At 42.2% G+C, this 21,831-nt stretch overlaps 1 protein-coding gene across 2 annotated transcripts in view; it reads left to right on the top strand.

Moving 5' to 3' along the window:
• Positions 1-9,815, top strand: part of GYG1 (glycogenin 1) — a 40,360-nt gene extending 30,545 nt beyond the window's left edge. Inside the window, exons 6-8 of one of the 2 annotated variants that reach the window (XM_070793356.1) lie at positions 5,979-6,198; positions 8,633-8,683; positions 8,959-9,815. In XM_070793356.1, coding sequence (XP_070649457.1) covers positions 5,979-6,198; positions 8,633-8,683; positions 8,959-9,132 — 445 coding nt within the window. In that variant the 3' untranslated portion in view covers positions 9,133-9,815. The remainder of the gene's footprint in view (positions 1-5,978; positions 6,199-8,632; positions 8,684-8,958) is intronic. The other variant, XM_070793357.1, reaches the window with a different exon arrangement.
• Positions 9,816-21,831: the final 12,016 nt, after the last annotated feature.

Below are 21,831 nucleotides of genomic sequence, written 5' to 3'. Positions count from 1 at the left end.
TTCCCTTCTCCAGGGGATGTTCCTGACCCTGGGATCAGTCGTGGGTCTTCTGCATTGCCGGCAGATTCTTTACCATCTGTGCCACCAGGGAAGCCTGACTGTCTGTAGGCAAGGGGTTAATCTGTGGAGTGATACTCTGAGATTATGTCCTTAATAATTCTGGGAATGTCTTACAGCCTGGCTGTGGTGGAGAACCTTAGCTCTAGAGCCAGACTACTTTGCTGAAATCCTAGTCCTGTTATTTACCAACCACATGATTCTAGACAAGTTAATTTCTTCCTACCTTGGTAGGAATCACAAAGTTGTTTTGGAAATTAACTGAGGTAAACCAGGCAAATGTTAACCAGTGCCTGGCACACGTGAGTACTCAGTGCATGCTCAGTCACTTAGCTATGTCCGACTCTTTACGACCCCATGGTCTGTAGCCTGCCAGGCTCCTCTGCCCATGGAATTTTCCAGGTAATACTCAAGGGAGTTGCCATTTCCTCCTCCAGGGGATCTTCCTGACCCAGGGATTGAACCTGCATCTCCTGAATTGGCAGGTGGATTCTTTACCACTGAGCCACCTAGGAAGCCCTGATAGAGGTTAGCTCTTCCAATTACTATTGCCTAAGCATGTGTGAACTATGAGGAGAGTGGGCTGGAAAGGAATAAAGTTCATGCTGTATTCATGTTTTAATATTATTTTTCTTAGTGTTGCTGTCTCTCATGTAATGACTGTACATGACATTTAAATTAGGCTCAGCAGGTCATGGGTTGAGACATTGGTTAGTTAATAAAGGAGAAGCCTTTAAGTGCTATTGCTTCAGGCAGGGAAGTCGGGGCAAGAGGGGTGGATATCAGAGGAGGTGGGAGGGGGCCCCCCTCTCACGGGTGCTCTATTCTGGTTTTAGGCTTAAGTGTACCGCTAGGCTGAGGCAGTGCCTGTTGTCCCTGCCTGGCCCCCGCTGCCCCAGAACACATGTATCAGGTCTCTGGGATGGGTTGCCCCCTCATCATTAGAACATTTGTTGAAGGCACTTCTCTTAATCCTGCTCATCTTTCTCAGGCCTTGACTGAGCCTCTTCCGAAAATCCCTACCTGCAGTAATTGCTTTGGAATGTCCATAGCACTTAATGTCAGCACTGCCCTGCTGGCTCTGATGTGTTGCCTGCTTGTTCTATTGTTTCTTATTTTTATGTGGATGACTCATCTCCATGTTTGGATAAAGGCTCTTGGGGCTGCACACTGACCATAGTAGTGGTGCCTTACATGGAAGTGTTGGTTATTTAATTGATCGCCCTGGTGGTGGTTTAGTTGCTAAATCATGTCCGACTCTTGTGACCCCATGGACTGTAGCCTGCCAGGTTCCTCTGTCCATAGGATTCTACAGGCAAGAATACTGGAGTGAGTTGCCATTTCCTTCTCCGGGGGATCTTCCCAACCCAGGGATCGAACCCAGGTCTCCTGCATTGCAGGCAGATTCATTACCTGCTGAGCTACAAGGGAAGCCTGTCTATGCACAAATTTGAGCATTATGATTTATCCCTTCAAGAATAACATTCAGAGTTCTTGTGTGTGATGTGCCCAAGTATGTGAATGCATGTAAAATATACCACATGTATAAAATAAAGAGTATGCTTGGGAATCTCAAGTATCTACTCCATCATCAGAAGAAATGCCTTGAGGGGAGATAGTTATCCTTAGGAGGAATTAGACAGTAGGCTCTCTTTTTGTGCTTGGTTTTGGAGTAGCAGCGTGGCAGGATGGTAAGAACTTAGGCTTAAGAGAGGGACAAGACCCCATCGCTGCCACTAAATAGCCCTATGACTCTAGACAACTCAGCTCTAGGACCTTCCATTTAACACATTAGTAAAAATCTACCTGGCAGGACTATTATTATTCCCAAATGTGTCCTGAAAGAATTTGGACCCCAGATGTTGTTGTTCAGTTGCTCAGTTGTGTCCAAGTCTTTGTGACCCCATGGACTGCAGCACCCCGGGCATCCCTGTCCTTCACCATCTCCCGGCATTTGCTTAAATTCATGTCCATTGAGTCATTGATGCCATCCACCCATCTCATCGTCTGTCATCCCCTTCTCCTGCCTTCAGTCTTTCCCAGCATCAGGGTCTTTTCTAATGAGTCAGCTGTTCGCATCAGGTGGTCAAAGTATTGGAGCTCTAGCATCAGTCCTAATGAATATTCAAGACTGTTTTCCTTTAGGATTGACTGGTTGGATCTCCTTGCAGTAGAAGGGACTCTCAAGAGTCTCCAACACCACAGCTCAGAAGCATCAATTCTTTGGTGCTCAGCCTTCTTTATGATCCAACTCTCACATCATTACATGACTACTGGGAAAACAATAGCTTTGATTAGATGGACTTTTGTCAACAAAATGTCAGATAATGATAGCTATATAGCAGGTCTCTGACATTAAAAACAAAACAAAAAAACTTTAGGAGATAAGAAAGGTTACATGAATAGAGTTTGCATTGTTTTGATCTGCCCATCATGCTCAAGTACTTCCATTGCCTACAGGATACCTCCACTAAAATCTGACACTTGAACCCAACACCCAAGGATCTGTCCCATGTTACCTTTCCCTATCAGAGCTTTCTGAAAGTGACAGTCACTCAATCATGTCCAACTCTTTGCGACCCCATGGACTATACAGTCCATGGAATTCTCCAGGCCAGAATACCGGCGTGAGTAGCCTTTCCCTTCTCCAGGGGATCTTCCCAACCCAGGAATTGAACCCAGGTCTCCCACATTGCAGGTGGACTCTTTACCAGCAGAGACATGAGGGAAGCCCTCAGATCTTCCTCAGTTCAGTTCAGTCGCTCAGTTGTGTCCGACTCTTTGCGACCCCATGAATTCCAGCACACCAGGCCTCCCTGTCCATCACCAACTCCCGGAGTTCACTCAAACTCATGTCCATCGAGTCAGTGATGCCATCCAGCCATCTCATCCTCTGTCGTCCCCTTCTCTTCCTGCCCCCAATCCCTCCCAGCATCAGAGTCTTTTCCAATGAGTCAACTCTTCACATGAGGTGGCCAAAGTATTAGAGTTTCAGCTTTAGCATCAGTCCTTCCAAAGAACACCCAGGACTGATCTCCTTTAGAATGGACTGGTTGGATCTCCTTGCAGTCCAAGACACTCTCAAGAGTCTTCTCCAACACCACAGTTCAAAAGCATCAATTCTTCAGCGCTCAGCTTTCTTCACAGTCCAACTCTCACATCCATACATGACCACAGGAAAAACCATAGCCTTGACTAGATGGACCTTTGTTGGCAAAGTAATATCTCTGCTTTTGAATATGCTATCTAGGTTGGTCATAACTTTCCTTCCAAGGAGTAAGCGTCTTTTAATTTCATGGCTGCAGTCACCATCAACAGTGACTTTGGAGCCCAAATAAATAAAGTCTGACACTGTTTCCACTGTTTGCCCATCTATTTCCCATGAAGTGATGGGACCAGATGCCATGATCTTAGTTTCCTGAATGTTGAGCTTTAAGCCAGCTTTTTCACTCTCCTCTTTCAGTTTCATCAAGAGGCTTTTTAGTTCCTCTTCACTTTCTGCCATAAGGGTGGTGTCATCTGCATATCTGAGGTTATTGATATTTCTCCCGGCAATCTTGATTCCAGCTTGTGCTTCTTCCAACCCAGGGTTTCTCATGATGTACTCTGCATAGTAGTTAAATAAGCAGGGTGACAATATACAGCCTTGATGTACTCCTTTTCCTATTTGGGACCAGTCTGTTGTTCCATGTCCAGTTCTAACTGTTGCTTCCTGACCTGCATACAGGTTTCCTGCTTGTCTCTTAATTGGAGGACACTCAGTCTGGCATATACATGCTCTGCAGCCCCTGCCTAGAAGACCCTGTATTACCACCTGGACCCAATGCCCGTCTGCTGTACAAGTTTTTAAGTCACATCCTCTCTCTCACCACCACCTGCCCCACTGACCTTAGCTGTCAGTGACCTCTTTGCCTCTGAACTCCTAGGGCACTTGCTGTTCCCATCTTCCTTTTGGCACTTGTATTCACCTTTATCATTATTTCGTTTTCCATGTATAGAGTCGGACACGACTGAGCGACTTCCCTTTTACTTTTCACTTTCCTGCATTGGAGAAGGAAATGGCAACCCACTCCAATGTTCCTGCCTGGAGAATCCCAGGGATGGGGGAGCCTGGTGGGCTGCCGTCTGTGGGGTCACACAGAGTCGGACACGACTGAAGTGACTTAGCAGCAGCAGCAGCAGATTATATACATAGGACAAACAGAATAGGACCATTCTTAACTCTTCCTTTTCTTATCTTATATAGTGTGTGTGTATTGTGAAATATAGTATATACACAAGAGGATATCAGAAATGTTCAGTTTTAAGAAACATCCACCACTCAAGTTCAGAAGTGGACTATAACCAGCATCTTAGAAGCCTCTTTTTGTCTCTTTCCTATCACAGCTTCCCCTCTCTTCTCAAGATAACCAGTATCATGAAATTTATATTGATTACGGTTTTCTGCTCTTTAAACAGTACTTTTTTTTGTTTGTCCTTATGTAAGTAGATTCATATGTATGTATCCATATTTACATACATATGAATACATAACCTGTATTCATATTTCTATTTGAATTTGTATAGTTTGTTCATATTTTAAAAATCAGTCATCTGTTGGCTACAAGATGTTTATAGCTACAGTTCATTTATTTTGGTTGCTGTATTGTATTCTATGATATCAGTATACCAGAAGTTGTCCTTAAGAAAACAGAATGGATAAGTAACCATCAGATTTCAGTGACATTCAACAGTCAGCAATGTATTTCTTGCTCATATGTTAGTGACTAGATTGGGACAGCTCTGATTGTCTCAGCTGAGTTAGGAGCCAGGCCACAGGTTTTGATCCACATCTGTTGTGATCGTCTCATTCTTCTGGAACATTCTTTTGCTGGCAGAAGTTGTAGCTTCTCAGGGAGGCTGAACAGAAACAACAGTGCTTTTAGAAGGCACACTGTCCCTTCTGCGCATTTCATCAGTGAAAGCAAATCATGCAACCACACCAATATCAGGGAGGCAGGAAAGAGATTGGGCAAGAAAGTGAACGTTCGCAGAACAGTGAACTAACCTGATGTGTGGCCATTCTGGTTGTTTCCAGTTAATGACTATTTCAGACAGTGCTGTGCCTGTGAACGTTTTATGTCTCCTATGTGCACGTGTAGGAGTTTCTCTGGGGTTCATGCCTAGGAGGTGAGCTTGCTTCTGGGTTGTAAAGCGTGAGCATTTTCAGCTTTCCTGGGTGATATCAAATGGCTCTCCAGGTGGTTGTATCTTCTCTGTCCTTGCATGTGTGCTCAGTCGTTTCAGTCGTGCTGACTCTGTGCAACCCCGTGGACCGTAGCCCACCAGGCTTCTCTGTCCATGGGATTCTCCAGACAGGAATACTGGGGTGGGTTGCCACGCCCTCCTCCAGGGGATTTTCCCAACCCAGGTATCAAACCCACGTCTCCTGAGTCTCCGGCATTGCAGGCAGATTCTTTACCACTGAGCCACCGGCTCTGTCCTTGGTGGATCAGTATTTGGTTGTTGCACTGATCCACTGTTACTTTGGGATTTTTGTGTGTATTTAACATACAATTGAGGACTTCTCTGGTGGCTCAGTAGCAGAGAATCTACCTAGTGTAAGAGCTGCGCGAGACTTGGGTTCAGTCTCTGGGTCAGGAAGATCCCCTGGAGGAGCGCTTGGCAACCCACTCCAGTATACCTGCCTGGAGAATCCCATGAACAGAGGAGCCTGGCTGGCTCCAGTCTGTAGGGTTGCAAAGAGCTGGACAAGACTGAGGCAACTTAGCACTCAGGCACAATGTACAATTGAATAATTTTAGAGGTAGGTCTAAAGTTTTTTCAGTGAGCTCAACTTTTCTAACCACGACTGAAGGATGGAAGGTGCACTGTCAGTGCTCAGAGTTCACTAACTGTTTCAACTTGTGTTCACTTGGCAGATTTGGTGCAAATGCCAAAGTTGTGCATTTCCTAGGACGAACCAAACCATGGAATTATACTTACGATCCTCAAACAAAAAGTATTCAGAGTGAGTCCCACGATCCCAATATGACTCACCCAGAGTTTCTCAGCCTGTGGTGGAACATCTTCACTACCAGCGTGTTACCTGTGCTTCAGCAGTTTGGCCTTGTCAAAGACACCCGCTCATGTGTACATGTGGTAGGTTCTCTTTTTTTCCTTCAGGTAATTTGGTGTTTTGTTTTTAAAAACTTGGTATACGAGTAGAGACAGACTTTTTAGTGGTATTTTGAACAGAGACATAAGCAAGACTTTGTGGAAAGAAAACAGTGTTCATCGTAGAGGGGGAGAAATATTACCAGCAAAGATTAAAGCAGAAGTAGATATTGTGGCAGATTTCATTAGACTTGGGAGTACAAGAAAGGTTTTTAGAGGTTTAGACTGATAGATGTATCTATATATATCCATATGTTATAACTATAAAATCCTTAGTCCATTGTCCTAAGACTGTAAGATTATTCCTAAAGTAGTGGTTTACAAAAACAAAGAATGCCCCAGTTCATGTTTTAGAAGCCGCAAAAGTTTTAAATATACCTATTTTAGTTTTGCCATTTGTGTAGAAGAATATTTTTCAAGTGAAAATTACAATAACAGGAACATACAATAAATACTTTTCTGGGATTATTTTGAGTTGCTGTGTTTTATTCCTCTGGTTATATGGGATTTTAGAAAAATCCCTTTGTAAGAAGAAGATTACATAGTAACATTTACAGTTACATCCTTAAAAGATGCTTAGCATCTTTTCTGACTTTAAAGGTCTTCCTCTGAGGTTGGTTCTTTTGGAAGAGTTGGAGGACGATTGGAAATTAAACTTTTATGTTACGTATTAAGATATAAAGAATAAAACTAAATGGGTGAATTATAATCAAGTCTAAAAGATCAGTTAATTACCTTGCTATAATATAAGAGACTATAAAGTTAGATTTTAGTCATTTCACTTATGAGCACTGGTACTGAAATATAAAAAGGAGAAAGTGAAAAACAACACATTCTTAGACTATTTGCTTTATATGGACCATGAACTAATATTTATACAGTACTTGGAATATTGCCTTGTACGTAGGAAGTGCTTACAAAAAGTTATCTATTCTTATTTAACCCTTATAACCACTCTGGCAAGTAAGTATTATTTTTGTTAATATCCCCTTCTTATATATTAAAATTAACTGAGACTTGGGAGAAGGCAATGGCACCCCACTCCAGTACTCTTGCCTGGAAAATCCCATGGATGGAGGAGCCTGGTAGGCTGCAGTCCAGGGGGTCGCTAAGAGTCAGACACGACACGACTGAGCGACTTCACTTTCACTTTCCACTTTCATGCATTGGAGAAGGAAATGGCAACCCACTCCAGTGTTCTTGCCTGGAGAATCCCAGGGACGGGGGAGCCTGGTGGGCTGCAGTCCATGGGGTCGCACAGAGTCGGACACGACTGAGGTGACTTAGCAGCAGCAGCAGCAGCAAAGAAGTCCCACAGCTTCTCCTAGTTATGTAACAGACCAGGCAGTAGCAGAGCTGGGACTCACACCCAGGCCTGAGAGACTGTGGTCCTTGTGAAGAGCCTTGTGAGAGGGGGACTCTCTGAGAGGCTGCCTGTATCATTCCTGTGGCAAGTGGAAGGCAGAGGCAGGACTAATCCAGGGGAAGGACAGGCGTTGCCGCAGCTATAATAGAATCCCCTGGAATCTACCCAAATACCTTGGAATTCTAGAATATTTAAATTCATACATATATACTCATACTTACATATAGCAACAGAAATAGGTAATAACATGTTCTGCTCTCCCATTTTCTCTGTTAAAAGCAATACCTGTATGTATTCATTTGCCTTCCTTTTTCTCTACTAATGGTTCTAGTCCTGTCACACCTGAGAGCTTCATGAAGGATAACCTTAAATGTTCTCTTATGCTACCACTGAAGTTAATTGCCCGTGTGGTGTGTGCTCAGTCGTGTCCACCTCTTTGTGACCCCACAGACTGTAGCCCACCAGGCTCCTCTGCCTTTGGAATTTTCCAGGCAAGAGTACTGGAGTGGGGTGCCGTTTCCTACCCCAGGGAATCTTCCTGACCCAGGGATTGAACCCACGTCTCTTGTGTCTGCTTCATTGGCAGGTGGATACTTTACTGCTAGTGCCATCTGGGAAGCCTGAAGTTAATTCCCCACCTGTATGTAATGAGATTTGAGCTTAATACCAAGGAGGCTTGCTCCATTCCCTGCACAGTTACCTTGTTCCTTCCACACAAGCCAGGGGCTGAGGGTTATGAACCAAGGGAAGTAAAGATGGGAAATGAAGATTCATTCAAAACTAAGCAGATTAACAGAAGCTACAGGAATAGATCTGACTTGGCAATAAACTTGAACAGGAAGATAAGTTTGGTGTATAGTCTCAAACCATTTAGCTCGCTTTTATAATGTGACGGCTGTATATGTGGTGCGGCTCTCTGCTTAGGTTCTTAGCTTCTGAAGTACCATTTTGTTTAAGTTCTCAACCTTTCTGAGCCCACACAGATCAGGAACTTATCATGAGACTTCTGTTCCCTTGTTCATCCATCTTACGCTTTCTAATGAACTGTTGCAGCTTTCAGACTTGGTCTATACACTGGCTTTCTCTTGTGGCTTCTGTAGAAAGGTATGCAGAACTTAAACATTAACCCTACCCAGTTAATTTGTTCCCCCAATGTTTTCACCAAGTCAAGAAGTCTTCATTTTGTTAGGAAAAAAAAATCACATGATCCTTGTATTTCCGTGTCTTTGTTTGTTTTGTTTCATGTAATACTTTTTGGTTTTTGCTACTTTGCATGATAATTCATCCTGGTTTTACTCACCTTCCTCAATTTATTGCGTTCTTTAAAATGGTCCGACTTTAACCTCTAAAGGAGCCTCTACTTATTCTCTCCTTTCTAGGAAAATGTCTCAGGAGCCGTATCACAGCTGTCCCTTGGGGAGATCCCAGCTCCGGCACAGCCTTTTGTATCCTCAGAAGAACGGAAGGAGCGGTGGGAACAAGGCCAGGCTGACTACATGGGAGCAGATTCCTTTGACAACATCAAGAGGAAACTTGACACTTACCTCCAGTAGAAACACTGCAGTTTTCTGTGGACACATCCACGTCACAGGCACTTGTTTCTGATACTTAGTACCTAGAGCTGGGTTAAGAAAGGTCTGTTACAGTTGCTAGAGGCTTTCACTAAAATTTATCAGATGTGGGGTTTTTTGCAAGACAACTGGTGAGAACTGGGCAAAAGTTGTTTAGCAATTCTGTTATATGAACAACAGTTCTGCTTTTTAACCCTGAGCTTATATTTCAGAAATTCTCAATTAAGCTGACTGCCAATGTATATGGTAAGGGAAATTCAATCTTAAGTTGTTAAGATAGCTGTATCAACTCTTAAAATGTGCCAAGCCAGGCTTCAGATCAGTCTCCTTTCAGAATGGGACACGCATGGTACATGTCTCTTGCTTGCTTGCTGTACCCCTCACTAGACCTGCATTTTAGAGTCTCCCAGAGGCTGCCAGAGTGATTGTAATTCTGCTTTCAGATAAAGACAGCCTGTAATAGCACTGCTGAGTGATTCATAAGCGTATCAACAAATGGTGTTAACCCATTTCCTAGTCTTAGCGTCTGAAGGTGTTCACCAGTTTTCTGTGTACAGTAAGGCGGCATGCTAAAATGCTTTGTTCCGTTCTGTATATCTGAAAACAGCAGTGTGATGGTTCCCTGCAATGGCACCCTGTATGAAAAATAAACACTTACTGCCATATCTTGGTTGTTTCATTAAGGACACCCACTCCTCATGGGGAAAAAAAGTATCAGGGAATTTTTCATAATTTGTAGAATTTGTATTTTTTTTTAATTTTTTTTATTTTTAAACTTTACAATATTAGTTTTGCCAAATATCGAAATGAATCCGCCACAGGTATACCCGAGTTCCCCATCCTGAACCCTCCTCCCTCCTCCCTCCCCTACCCACCCTCTGGGTCATCCCAGTGCACCAGCCCCAAGCATCCAGTACCGTGCATCGAACCTGGACTGGCGACTCGTTTCATACATGATATTATACATGTTTCAATGCTATTCTCCCAAATCTCCCCACCCTCTCCCTCTCCCACAGAGTCCATAAGACTGATCTATACATCGGTGTCTCTTTTGCAGTCTTGTACACAGGGTTATTGTTACCATCTTTCTAAATTCCATATATATGCGTTAGTATACTGTATTGGTGTTTTTCTTTCTGGCTTACTTCACTCTGTATAATAGGCTCCAGAAAAATAAATGACCCAATCAAAAAGTGGGCCAAAGAACTAAATAGACATTTCTCCAAAGAAGACATACAGATGGCTAACAAACACATGAAAAGATGCTCAACATCACTCATTATCAGAGAAATGCAAATCAGAACGACTATGAGGTACCATCTCACGCCAGTCAGAATGGCTGCGATCCAAAAGTCTACAAGCAATAAATGCTGGAGAGGGTGTGGAGAAAAGGGAACTCTCTTACACTGTTGGTGGGAATGCAAACTAGTACAGCCACTATGGAGAACAGTGTGGAGATTGCTTAAAAAACTGGAAATAGAACTGCCTTATGATCCAGCAATCCCACTGCTGGGCATACACACTGAGGAAACCAGAAGGTAAAGAGACACGTGTACCCCAATGTTCATTGCAGCACTGTTTATAATAGCCAGGACATGGAAGCAACCTAGATGCCCATCAGCAGATGAATGGATAAGAAAGCTGTGGTACATATACACAATGGAGTATTACTCAGCCATTAAAAAGAATACATTTGAATCAGTTCTAATGAGATAGAATTTGTATCTTAAAAACCAGTGTAAAACTTGACACTGAAAGATATGCTTTAGAAGTTTTTTTCTAGATACCTAGGGAAATCTACATCTAGTGCTTTCCAGTGATGGTGATGTATCTGATATGATAGATAGAGGAAAGGAAGATCAAGTTTATCTCATCTGTCACTCACATTTCATCTCTATATTAAGTGGGTACTCAAATTTTAGAATATTGTAACCTTAATGAACCTAGATTCATTGTCAGTGTCTAAACATACTCAATAATCTTTCAGGACTATTAGAATCAGTATCAGACTCAGTGTCTTCTAGCATTTTTATCCGTGGCTCAAAATGATAGAAGTACCAATATAAAACATACTCATTAAATGTGCAGGTCATTCCAGGTTGCATGGATGGCAAGCTAGTTAAGGGCATGATTTAAATGACCTTTTAAATCTGAAGTGAGTAATCACAAATTATTCTGTTGAAGAAAACAAGAGGGAAAACCATGACGAGAAGAAACTTTAGAAGCTGCAGTGGCTTTTAACCTTCAAGATCAGAAATAAAGATTCCTTTATTTCCACAGTAAGGGTGTGAATGAATGTTGGAATATGGAAACTTGGAGGCAAGACTGGATTGGGGGACCACCTTGGATGTTGGCTACCAGAAGAGCTTAAGAAGAGCCTGAGGACTTACCTCAGAGTGTAAACTGTTAAATAACAAATTATTTCTGAAGGTGAAATAGGCTGGTTAGTTGGACTGGTGGAAAGTGAGTTGCTGTGGTCTTCAAATACGTGAAGCACTACCAAAGATTTAAGTGCCTCTGCGTGTCAGGTCAGAGAAGGCAATGGCACCCCACTCCAGTACTCTTGCCTGGAAAATCCCATGGACAGAGGAGCCTGGTGGGCTGGAGTCCATGGGGTCGCTAAGAGTCGGATACGACTGAGCGACTTCACTTTCACTTTTCACTTCCATGCAAATATACAAATTTACAACATTTGTTTTTCTGACTTACTTCACTCTGTATAATAGACTCTAGGTTCATCCACCTCATTAGAATTGAGTCAAATGTGTTCCTTTTTATGGCTAAGTAATATTCCATGTACCACTGCTTCTTTATTTATTAATATGTTGATGGACATCTAGGTTGCTTCCATGTCCTAGCTATTGTAAGTAGTGCTGCAGTGGACACTGGGGTATATGTGTCTTTTTCAGTTATGGTTTCCTCAGGGTAATGCCCAGTAGTGGGATTGCTGGGTCATATGGTAGTTTCATTTCCATTTTTCTTAAGGAATCTGTGCCTAATTTTAAAGTTGGTTTCAGCCCTACGTTGCTTTCACAGTCTAAATGGTTATAAAAATGTCTGATTTCAAGGACAAACTTGAGCTTATTCCAGAAATTACATCTACCAAAGCATTTATTCAGTCATCTTATTTTCACATCAAACACAATTTGGGTTGACATATACATTTATACAACACAACTCTGAATAATTCATTCAATAAGCACTTACTAAGTAATGACCATATCACACATGTGATGGACAGTAGATACATAGGCATGTATAAGACAGACATATTTCCTGATATTCTAGTAGCAAACAGACTGAAAGAAACTAACATATATAATTGCAAATTATATTAAATAAAATACACTGACAAATACACTTGCCCCTGAGCAAGTCCAGCCCTAGGGTCTTCAAGAAAAGCCTACAAGATGCTGATTAAGCCAGAAAGAGAGGCTCTCCAGAAGCCAAAAGGGAGTGAGGAGAAGAAGACTATTCCATTCAGAGGAAATTGTGGGAATGGGAGAACTGGGTGGAAATACAGGCTTTCAAGACAGGATGGAGAGGAACGTATTGCCTTCATAGATGAACGTTTGGGCTTTGGATTTTAAATTCAATAATGACTGAAGTTTTACTAATGTTAATATATATGTAATGTTTTATTAATGGGAACTTACATACCAAGGTAAGCAGAATAGTATAAAGAACTCCCATCACCTACTTTCAACAGTTGTTTCATCTATGTCCCTATATCCCCATGAACTCTTCCCCTACCAAACTATTTGGAAGCAAATCCTAGATAAAAAAAAACTCACATGATATACACCCGCTATCTTTAAAACATAGGGACTTCATAAAATGCTCACACCAAGAAACTTAATTCTAAATGTCCTCCATTATGTTGTGTTTTACTTCCACTTGATCTTATCAGGATCCAAGTGATAGCTTAAGGTGAAGGATGTCAGATTCTTGATCTCTGAAGAAGATTGAGCTTCAGGACCAGGGGACCAGATTTGATCACTCAAGAGCTTTTGTGTGGCAGAGTTTTATTAAAGTATAAAAAGGGACAGAGGAAGCTTCTGACATAGACATCAGAAAGGGGACAGAGAGCCCCCCACTCGCTAGTCTTATCAAGTCCTTATATACTTTTGCCAGACCCATTCCCACAACATACATCTTAAATTAAGATTAGAACTAACAATAGAAAGGTCTCACCAGACCCACTCCCACAATATACCTAAGATAACAAAACTAGTCAGAAGGTTCTTCTTAAGGAGAAACATGTCCTTCAGTTCAGTTCAGTTCAGTTCAGTCGCTCAGTCGTGTCCGACTCTACGACCCCATGAATCGCAGCACGCCAGGCCTCCCTGTCCATCACAAACTCCCGGAGTTCACTCAGACTCACGTCCATCGAGTCAGTGATGCCATCCACCCATCTCATCTTCTGTCGTCCCCTTCTCCTCCTGCCCACAATCCCTCCCAGCATCAGAGTCTTTTGCAGTGAGTCAACTCTTCGCATGAGGTGGCCAAAGTACTGGAGTTTCAGCTTTAGCATCATTCCTTCCAAAGAAATCCCAGGGCTGATCTCCTTCAGAATGGACTGGTTGGATCTCCTTGCAGTCCAAGGGACTCTCAAGAGTCTTCTCCAACACCACAGTTCAAAAGCATCAATTCTTCAGACCACCTGACCTGCCTCTTGAGAAATTTGTATGCAGGTCAGGAAGCAACAGTTAGAACTGGACATGGAACAACAGACTGGTTCCAAATAGGAAAAGGAGTACATCAAGGCTGTATATTGTCACCCTGCTTATTTAACTTATATGCAGAGTACATCATGAGAAACCCTAGGCTGGAAGAAGCACAAGCTGGAATCAAGATTGCCGGGAGAAATATCAATAACCTCAGATATGCAGATGACACCACCCTTATGGCAGAAAGTGAGGAGGAACTAAAAAGCCTCTTGATGAAGGTGAAAGAGGAGAGTGAAAAAGTTTGCTTAAAATTCAACATTCAGAAAACTAAGATCATGGCATCTCGTCCCATCACTTCACAGGAATAGATGGGGAAACAGTGGAAACAGTGTCAGACTTTATTTTGGGGGGCTACAAAATCACTGCAGATGGTGACTACAGCCATGAAATTAAAAGACGTTTACTCCTTGGAAGAAAAGTTATGACCAACCTAGATAGCATATTGAAAAGCAGAAACATGTCCTTACATTGTTTATATTGACTAAGACAAAGCAATGTAGAATAAAAAGTTCGTCCTTTTCTCCCCCTTGAGAACTCCAGACCCCTATCTCCTCCTCGAGAGCCCCAGACCCCTTTATCCTCCTCGGGGACCCCAGACTTCCTATCAACCTGCCTAGGAATTGACTCTATCACAAGTAAGGCCCTTACAGTGCAACTGGTTGATATCTCTGATTCAGCTGTGTTTCCTTACACTCCCTTGTTTTGTTGTTGCCTTGCAATTTACTGAAGAAACCAGATTAGTTGTCCTTTAGTCTCTCCCACATTCTACACTTTACTGATGGCAGTTTGTTTCCTTGTATTCTGTATTTCTCATAAACTGATTCAGAGGACCAGATTAAGGTGTGATTTAATCTCGTTATGATATTAACTGCCATTAATGATCATTGCCTAGATACATTATCTCACTGGGGTTACAAAATGGTAATACTCTCACTAGCTGAAATATTTCTATATACTTCCATTCATCAACAATCTGGTTATCCTGAGTTTTTCCTATTAAAGAGGCAGGATAAATGCTTTATTCCTTCCCTTTACTCACTAGTCAGTATATAAAATATGCAACTGGTTTCATAGCATCCTCCAAAGGTGGTTTTGAGGGGGTTGGTTCTAGTATCATTATGAATGAATTAATTTTAATAGTTTGTTTCAGTCCAATGCCAGTCATCTTAAAGAAGGTCTAATTGTCTTACCTTTGTGATTTACATTTTAAGAACACTGCTTCTGAAGCTGGTGGAAAACAGCTTAAATGAGAACAAGAGTTGATTAGAAGGCAAATTAGTTCACTGTGGTGATCCTGGAGAGAGACAGTGGTATTCCAACACACCTTCCACCAGGCTGAAGGCATAAAGCTGCTGATGGATTGGATATGAAGAGAGAGGAAGGAGTAAATAAAAACTAGACGCTTAAGCAACAGTCTCCAACCTGGCTGCTCCTGAAAGACACTGGAGTTGTAAGTACAGTCTCTCAGGCTTATCACTATAGATTATGATTCAGTAGACCTTGATTGAGGTTGAGGCCATAGTATTTCTATTCCAAGTACTATCAAGCAGTGACTGTGACCCAAGGGACATTTGAGAACCATTTGATACATTAAGAAGGTATTTACACTAAATAGGGAGTCAGAGCTTTCAGAAGATGCATGGTGCAATGTTGTTATATAGCAGGGGATTCAACTTGTATTTAGTAAAGGCTTTCCAGAAGACAAACTTGGCCCCTTGAGTGAATAGGCAATATTATCATAAATAACATCTATAAATGAATTGTAATATTTACCTCTTTAATGTCACTGAAATGTATGGAATTAAGCTAAGGAAGCGGAGAAGGCAATGGCACCCCACTCCAGTACTCTTGCTGGAAAATCCCATGGATGGAGGAGCCTGATAGGCTACACAGTCCATGGGGTCTCTAAGAGTTGGACACGACTGAGCGACTTCACTTTCATTTTTCACTCTCATGCATTGGAGAAGGAAATGGCAACCCACTCCAGTGTTCTTGCCTGGAGAATCCCAGGGACGGGGGAGCCTGGTGGGCTGCCGTCTATGGGGTCGCACAGAGTAGGACACGACTGAAGTGACTTAGCAGCAGTAGCAGCTGCAAGCTAAGGAAGACTTGGTTTCCCCTTAAATAAAAGTCTGCCACAGTCTGCTTTTTTTCTACTACAAATGGATTATTAACTATTTTTACACTTGGGTATGTTATGTGATGGGCTTCCCTGCTGGCTCAGCCTTTGATAATTTATTTCTCTGAGTTTCTGATGCTGAAATTTAATCTTCTTTAAGTGAAAACAATCTGTAAGAAAGCAATGAGCAAAGACAATATTTACTAGGTACTTATAGCTCAATTCTCATATCAGCCCTATAATGTATATATAGATTTCTCATTTCTCTGGTAATCAGAGAATAAGAAAGGTTAAAAACTTTGATTCAGATCTGTGTATGTTCTAAATCTAAAGCTATGCTCTGCATTAAACAAATGAATGATGAATACAGACGATGAGATCAGGGAAATGGGCCAAGAGATCAAGAGTATTCTCTGTATATACCCATAAATGCCAGAAACAAATAATGGAAAAGCTTTCATTTTGCTTGCTATGAAGATAAGGACAATGGCCTTGAAATAGGACTTGGAAAATACTTTTTACAAAAAGGCATTCCTAAATAGGCTGCCTGAAATTTTATAAAAATGAGTGGGTAAGAAAATTCAAGGATAGGGTTAAGTCATAAATTTTGGCTTGGACACAGTTCAGCTTCACAATGTATAGACTTTGTATCTTAAAAGCCTATATAGAATTATCCTGTTTTCACAGTTGTTTTATTGGCCCAGAAGAGAGAAAACTTCTATGATATGACTATATAATACTGTGGTGTATTCAGGGTCGGCATCCTTTTAGAGATAAGGGCTGCGCAGAAGGAACCCTGGGGCCCGGTGTCACCCCTTCCGACCCCCCTGGCAGGAACCCGACGCTAGACCATCCAACACTTGCTAAAAGGTCATCCTTGTGTCTCGTTTGCCTCCTCCAAGGTAATTCCCAGCCATCCCTGCCCTTTCCCATTCACAACATGGACGCTCAGCCCCGTCTTGGTGCAGGGAGTCAGTTATTGCCCTCAGGCTTATCTTTTCTCTGTCTCCTGCCCACCTACCCTCAACACTTATCCTCCGCATTCCTTTCAGGCCAGTTGGTTCCTTCTTTTGTCCATACCCCCCACCTAGGCTCCCTTTCAGACTGTCCTCTACCTCAGCTCCCCCCACCCCACCATCAGTCGTGCAGGTCTGCCAGAAATAGGAAGATCTGTAACCCACTGCTCAAAGAGATGGGCCTTCCTAGCCATCCCCTCCCGGTGCGCTGGACCCTCCCAGCCCAAGTGGTTGTGCGTCTTTCCTGTGCTGCAGAAACCCCTCCTTTACCCACCTCCATTCATCCACAGCAGGACATTACACCTGGAGTTGGGCTTTTCCTGGTGCTTAGGAGACTGAATCAAGAGCCAGAGAAGGCACAGGACCTTGATCTTGAGAGTTATCAGAGAATGAAGACATGCAGGCTTTTTTTTTTTTCTTCCTCAAAATTCAGATGCTTTTTTTTTCCTTCCAGATTTATTGGGATATGAATGACATGTAACACTGGGTAAGCGTAAGGCGTACAGCATAGTGATTTGCCTGGAAAATCCCATGGATGGAGGAGCCTGGTAGGCTGCAGTCCATGGGGTCGCTAAGAGTCAGATACAACTGAGCGGCTTCACTTTCACTTTTCACTTTCATGCATTGGAGAAGGAAATGGCAACCCACTCCAGTGTTCTTGCCTGGAGAATCCCAGGGGCAGGAGAGCCTGGTGGGCTGCCGTCTATGGGGTCACACAGAGTCAGACACAACTGAAGTTACTTAGCAGCTGCAGCAGCAGTGAACATTATCTCCTACAGATACAAAATTGAAGAAATAGAAAAAAATACATCCTGCTTTCCTTGTGATGAGAACTCTTAGGATTTACTCTTGTAACAGCTTTCATATATAACATATGGTGGTATTAATTAGGTTTATTGTATATTGCATCCCTAATACAGGCTACTCTTGCGTACAGGAAGTCCTTCTTGGGATCCGACCACATTCCCTTAGAGTACTTTATCCACTCTGCCAGTATTTGAGCTCTTGCCCTATAGGGGCCATGTTTTTTACTGAGGCAACAGAATAATGGTTAAGAGCATGGACTCTGGAGCCAAGTTGTTAGATTCAACCCCTGACTACACCCCACTTAACTAGCTTACTGGCAATTTCCCTTCCATGTGTCTTGCTTTCCATTAATAGTTCCAGAATCAAATATGGAGTTAATAGAAATGTGCTGATGGCCAACGTATGTGGCCATCGACAGTACCTATTTCTTAGTATTGTTTTGAGGATTAAATGAATTCAGGTCAGGTGCCCTTGGACTAGTGCCTGGCACAGAGTAAGGTGTTACATAAGGGATTCATTGTTATTATTAAGGTGGATATGTTTTATCTCCAGTGCCCAGCAGTAGTGCTTCTAAAGGTCTTTTAAGTAAGGACTGACTTCCACTCCTCAGTGATGAGTACTAGCAGGTGGGGTTAGGGGAGACCACTGGACAGGCTGCTGGCAGGGAGGAAGCACAGTCACCCCCCAGTCTTCTCTTCTAGATTATAACTGGTGGATTAGGTGGAGTATTTTTCTTTAAATAAACTTTTTATTGTGGAATAACTGTAGATTGACCACAAAGCTGCAAAGACAGTAGAGTTCCCGAGGAACCCCTCAGTCTCCCCCCTCCCTGTGGGCATCTTGTGTTATACTGGTGTTTGTCACAACTCGGGGGCAGTGTCAGTCTGTTTCTGTGACCTCCCCCTCGCCCACCCTATCTTCTGATTTCACCTGTTGTTCCCTAACCCCTTCCTCTGTTTCAGGATCCCCCCAGGATGCCGAGTTACACTTAGTTTTCACGTCTCCTCAGCAACCTCTGGTCTGCGGAGGCTTTTCAGACTTTTCTTGTCTCCTGTGACTTTGATGTTTTGAAGAGTGCAGGTTGGATATTCTGTGAACTGTTTCTGTTTGGTTTTGTCTCATAGACTGAAACTTGGAGAAGGAAATGGCAACCCACTCCAGTATTCGTGGCTAGAGAATCCTGTGGATGGAGGAGCCTGGTGGGCTGCTATCCATAGGGCTGCACAGAGTCGGACACGACTGAAGCGACTTAGCATGCATCACTTAGCATACACCTATACTAAGCCACTCAACTCTTGTGATTTACTTATTCTGTGTTCACTTTGAAGTTTCCTTCTATAATGTCCAGTCTTCCAGCTACCACTTCTCACTACTGTTTGCCTAGAACAAAAATAGGAAGAGTTAAATGTTCAATAACAGAGCCTTTGAACACTAGGTCCTTTTCTATTACGTATATGGATTTATTGAACTTTATTTTAGGTGGTTAGAAGCCTTTTTTGGTTTCTGTGCTCCTAGTTGGGATGAACAGAAACCTAGTCTTCAGATAACTAATACTGCCTTATTGTTGTGACCATGTAATATGCAATCCAAATAATTTGGAGCTCTCCACCTGTATCACGAGATCACAAGACTCAAGTCCTTTTTTTATAAAATTGAGGATATCAAAGCATCTTAACTAGGGAGTGAGGAGAATGAAATATATCATCTAGTATAGACTTTCTGTGTTTACTTATTCCCTTTGGTTCCCAATTTTTTTACACTGCATAAGAGAAGAGCTCTAAACGTAAAAGGCTGATGTAACTTTTCTTTGGCTGTGCTGGGTCCTTGTTGCTGCACACGGGCTTTCTCTACTTGCAGAGAGTGGGGGCTGCTCTCTAGTTGTGGCGTGCAGGCTCCTCACTGCAGTGGTTTTAAAATCCTATGATGTACTATTAGGGAATAGCCCTTCCCTACCCTAACAAAAAGGGTAAAATAGTTTAAACATTCAGCAAACTGTAGCCTAGTTAATTTTATCTGCCTTTCTAAGACACTATTGACAGAATGCTGAAAAGATGGCAAACTTACTGAAAACATTTCAAAACATTAGTCCTGTCTCTGCTTTAGCAAATGGCCCACATATTTTAATAATATATAATCTCTCTGATGACCTTTAATATCACATTTATCACATTAAATACCCTCTTGGAATACTAGACTGGGTTTCAACTGTGCAAAGACATGCCCTAGAATTTATCTACCAATTTAAGAAATCATTTTGACATTTGCTGTTCTTCTAAGTGAAGTCCCAGTGTAGCCTAGTTATTATATCTTGGTTCAGATTAATAGAGGTGTCCTGTTCGATGTACATTTGAATCATATGCATTATTAAAATTATATTTTCATGTAAAAATTAATTTTCATATTTAAAAGTAGAAGCAGGTTTAAATCTGTCAGAAAATTCTTGATCAAGAAGGTTCAACACGGAGCTGGAAAAGAGATTTTTTAAAATCCCATCTTAACCTTTGAAAGATCTGACTGGAAATAAGAAATCATCTGCCCTTTCAAAAGCAGCATATTATTATGGCTTCATCTAGAAGACTGTTCTCCCTTATTACCACACAGTAAGTGTAAATACATTAACATGGAAGAAAACATTATGTCTGCTAACAGGGTTTCTAATCAACACAGTTTCTCCCTCTGAAGTAGACATTACTGCAGGGAAGCCTCCCAACCATTATTCACAGCTATCAGTATCTTAAGATCTTTTTATTTAGAAGTAACATAAAAATGAGGTACTGAATTCCAGAATGTAGAACTTGTAAGGAAGGTTATACATACTTATTGGTGAATTAAATGAAGGAAAGCTGTTGTATTTCACCTTTTGAAAATATTTTCAAGTTTAATATGCTGCTGCTGCTAAGTCACTTCAGTCATTTCCGACTCTATGTGACCCCACAGACTGCAGCCTACCAGGCTCTTCCACCCATGGGATCTTCCAGGCAAGCGTACTGGAGTGGGTTGCCATTGCCTTCTCCACAAGTTTAATATAGTTGAAAACCTAAGGTTAAGCATTTGAATTCTTATTAATAAGCCAAACATATCATTGTCCTCATGTTTTTGATGAATCTTCTTTCCAAATACTAATGAACAGACCTTTGTTAAGGAATAAAAAACACACCAGTGAGTGGGAATGCAAACTACTACAGCCACTATGGAGAACAGTGTGCTGCTGCTGCTGCTGCTAAGTCACTTCAGTCGTGTCCAACTCTGTGTGACCCCATAGACGGCAGCCCACCAGGCTGCCCCGTCACTGGGATTCTTCAGGCAAGAACACTGGAGTGGGTTGCCATTTCCTTCTCCAGTGCATGAAAGTGAAAAGTGAAAGGGAAGTCGCTCAGTCGTGTCCGACTCTTTGAGACCCCATGGACTGCAGCCTTCCAGGCTCCTCTGTCCATGGGATTTTCCAGGCAAGAGTACTGGAGTGGGGTGCCATCGCCTTCTCTGTGAGAAAAGCTGCTGCTGCTGCTAAGTCACTTCAGTCGTGTCCGACTCAGTGTGGAGATGCCTTAAAAAACTGGAAACAGAACTGCCATACAACCCAGCAATCCCACTGCTGAGCATACACACCAAGGAAACCAGAATTCAAAGAGACACGTGTACCCCAATGTTCATCGCAGCACTGTTTACAATAGCTAGGGCCTGGAAGCAACCCAGATGTCCATCGGCAGATGAATGGATAAGAAAGCTATGGTAAACATATACACAATGGAATATTACTCAGCTATTAAAAGGAATGCATTTGAATCAGTTCTAATGAGGTGGATGAAACTGGAGCCTATTATACAGAGTGAAGTAAGTCAGAAAGAAAAACACCGATGCATATTAATTAACGCATATATATGGAATTTAGAAAGATGGTAATGATGACACTATATGCGAGACAGCAAAAGAAACACAGATGTAAAGAACAGACTTTTGGACTCTGTGGGAGAAGGCAAGAGGGTGGGATGATTTAAGAGGAGAGCATTGA

Source organism: Bos indicus, chromosome 1 (assembly GCF_029378745.1).
Source record: "Bos indicus isolate NIAB-ARS_2022 breed Sahiwal x Tharparkar chromosome 1, NIAB-ARS_B.indTharparkar_mat_pri_1.0, whole genome shotgun sequence".
Taxonomy (NCBI): Eukaryota; Metazoa; Chordata; class Mammalia; order Artiodactyla; family Bovidae; genus Bos; species Bos indicus.
Note: the sequence above shows the minus strand (reverse complement) of the source record. Positions and strands in the feature narration are given on the sequence as shown.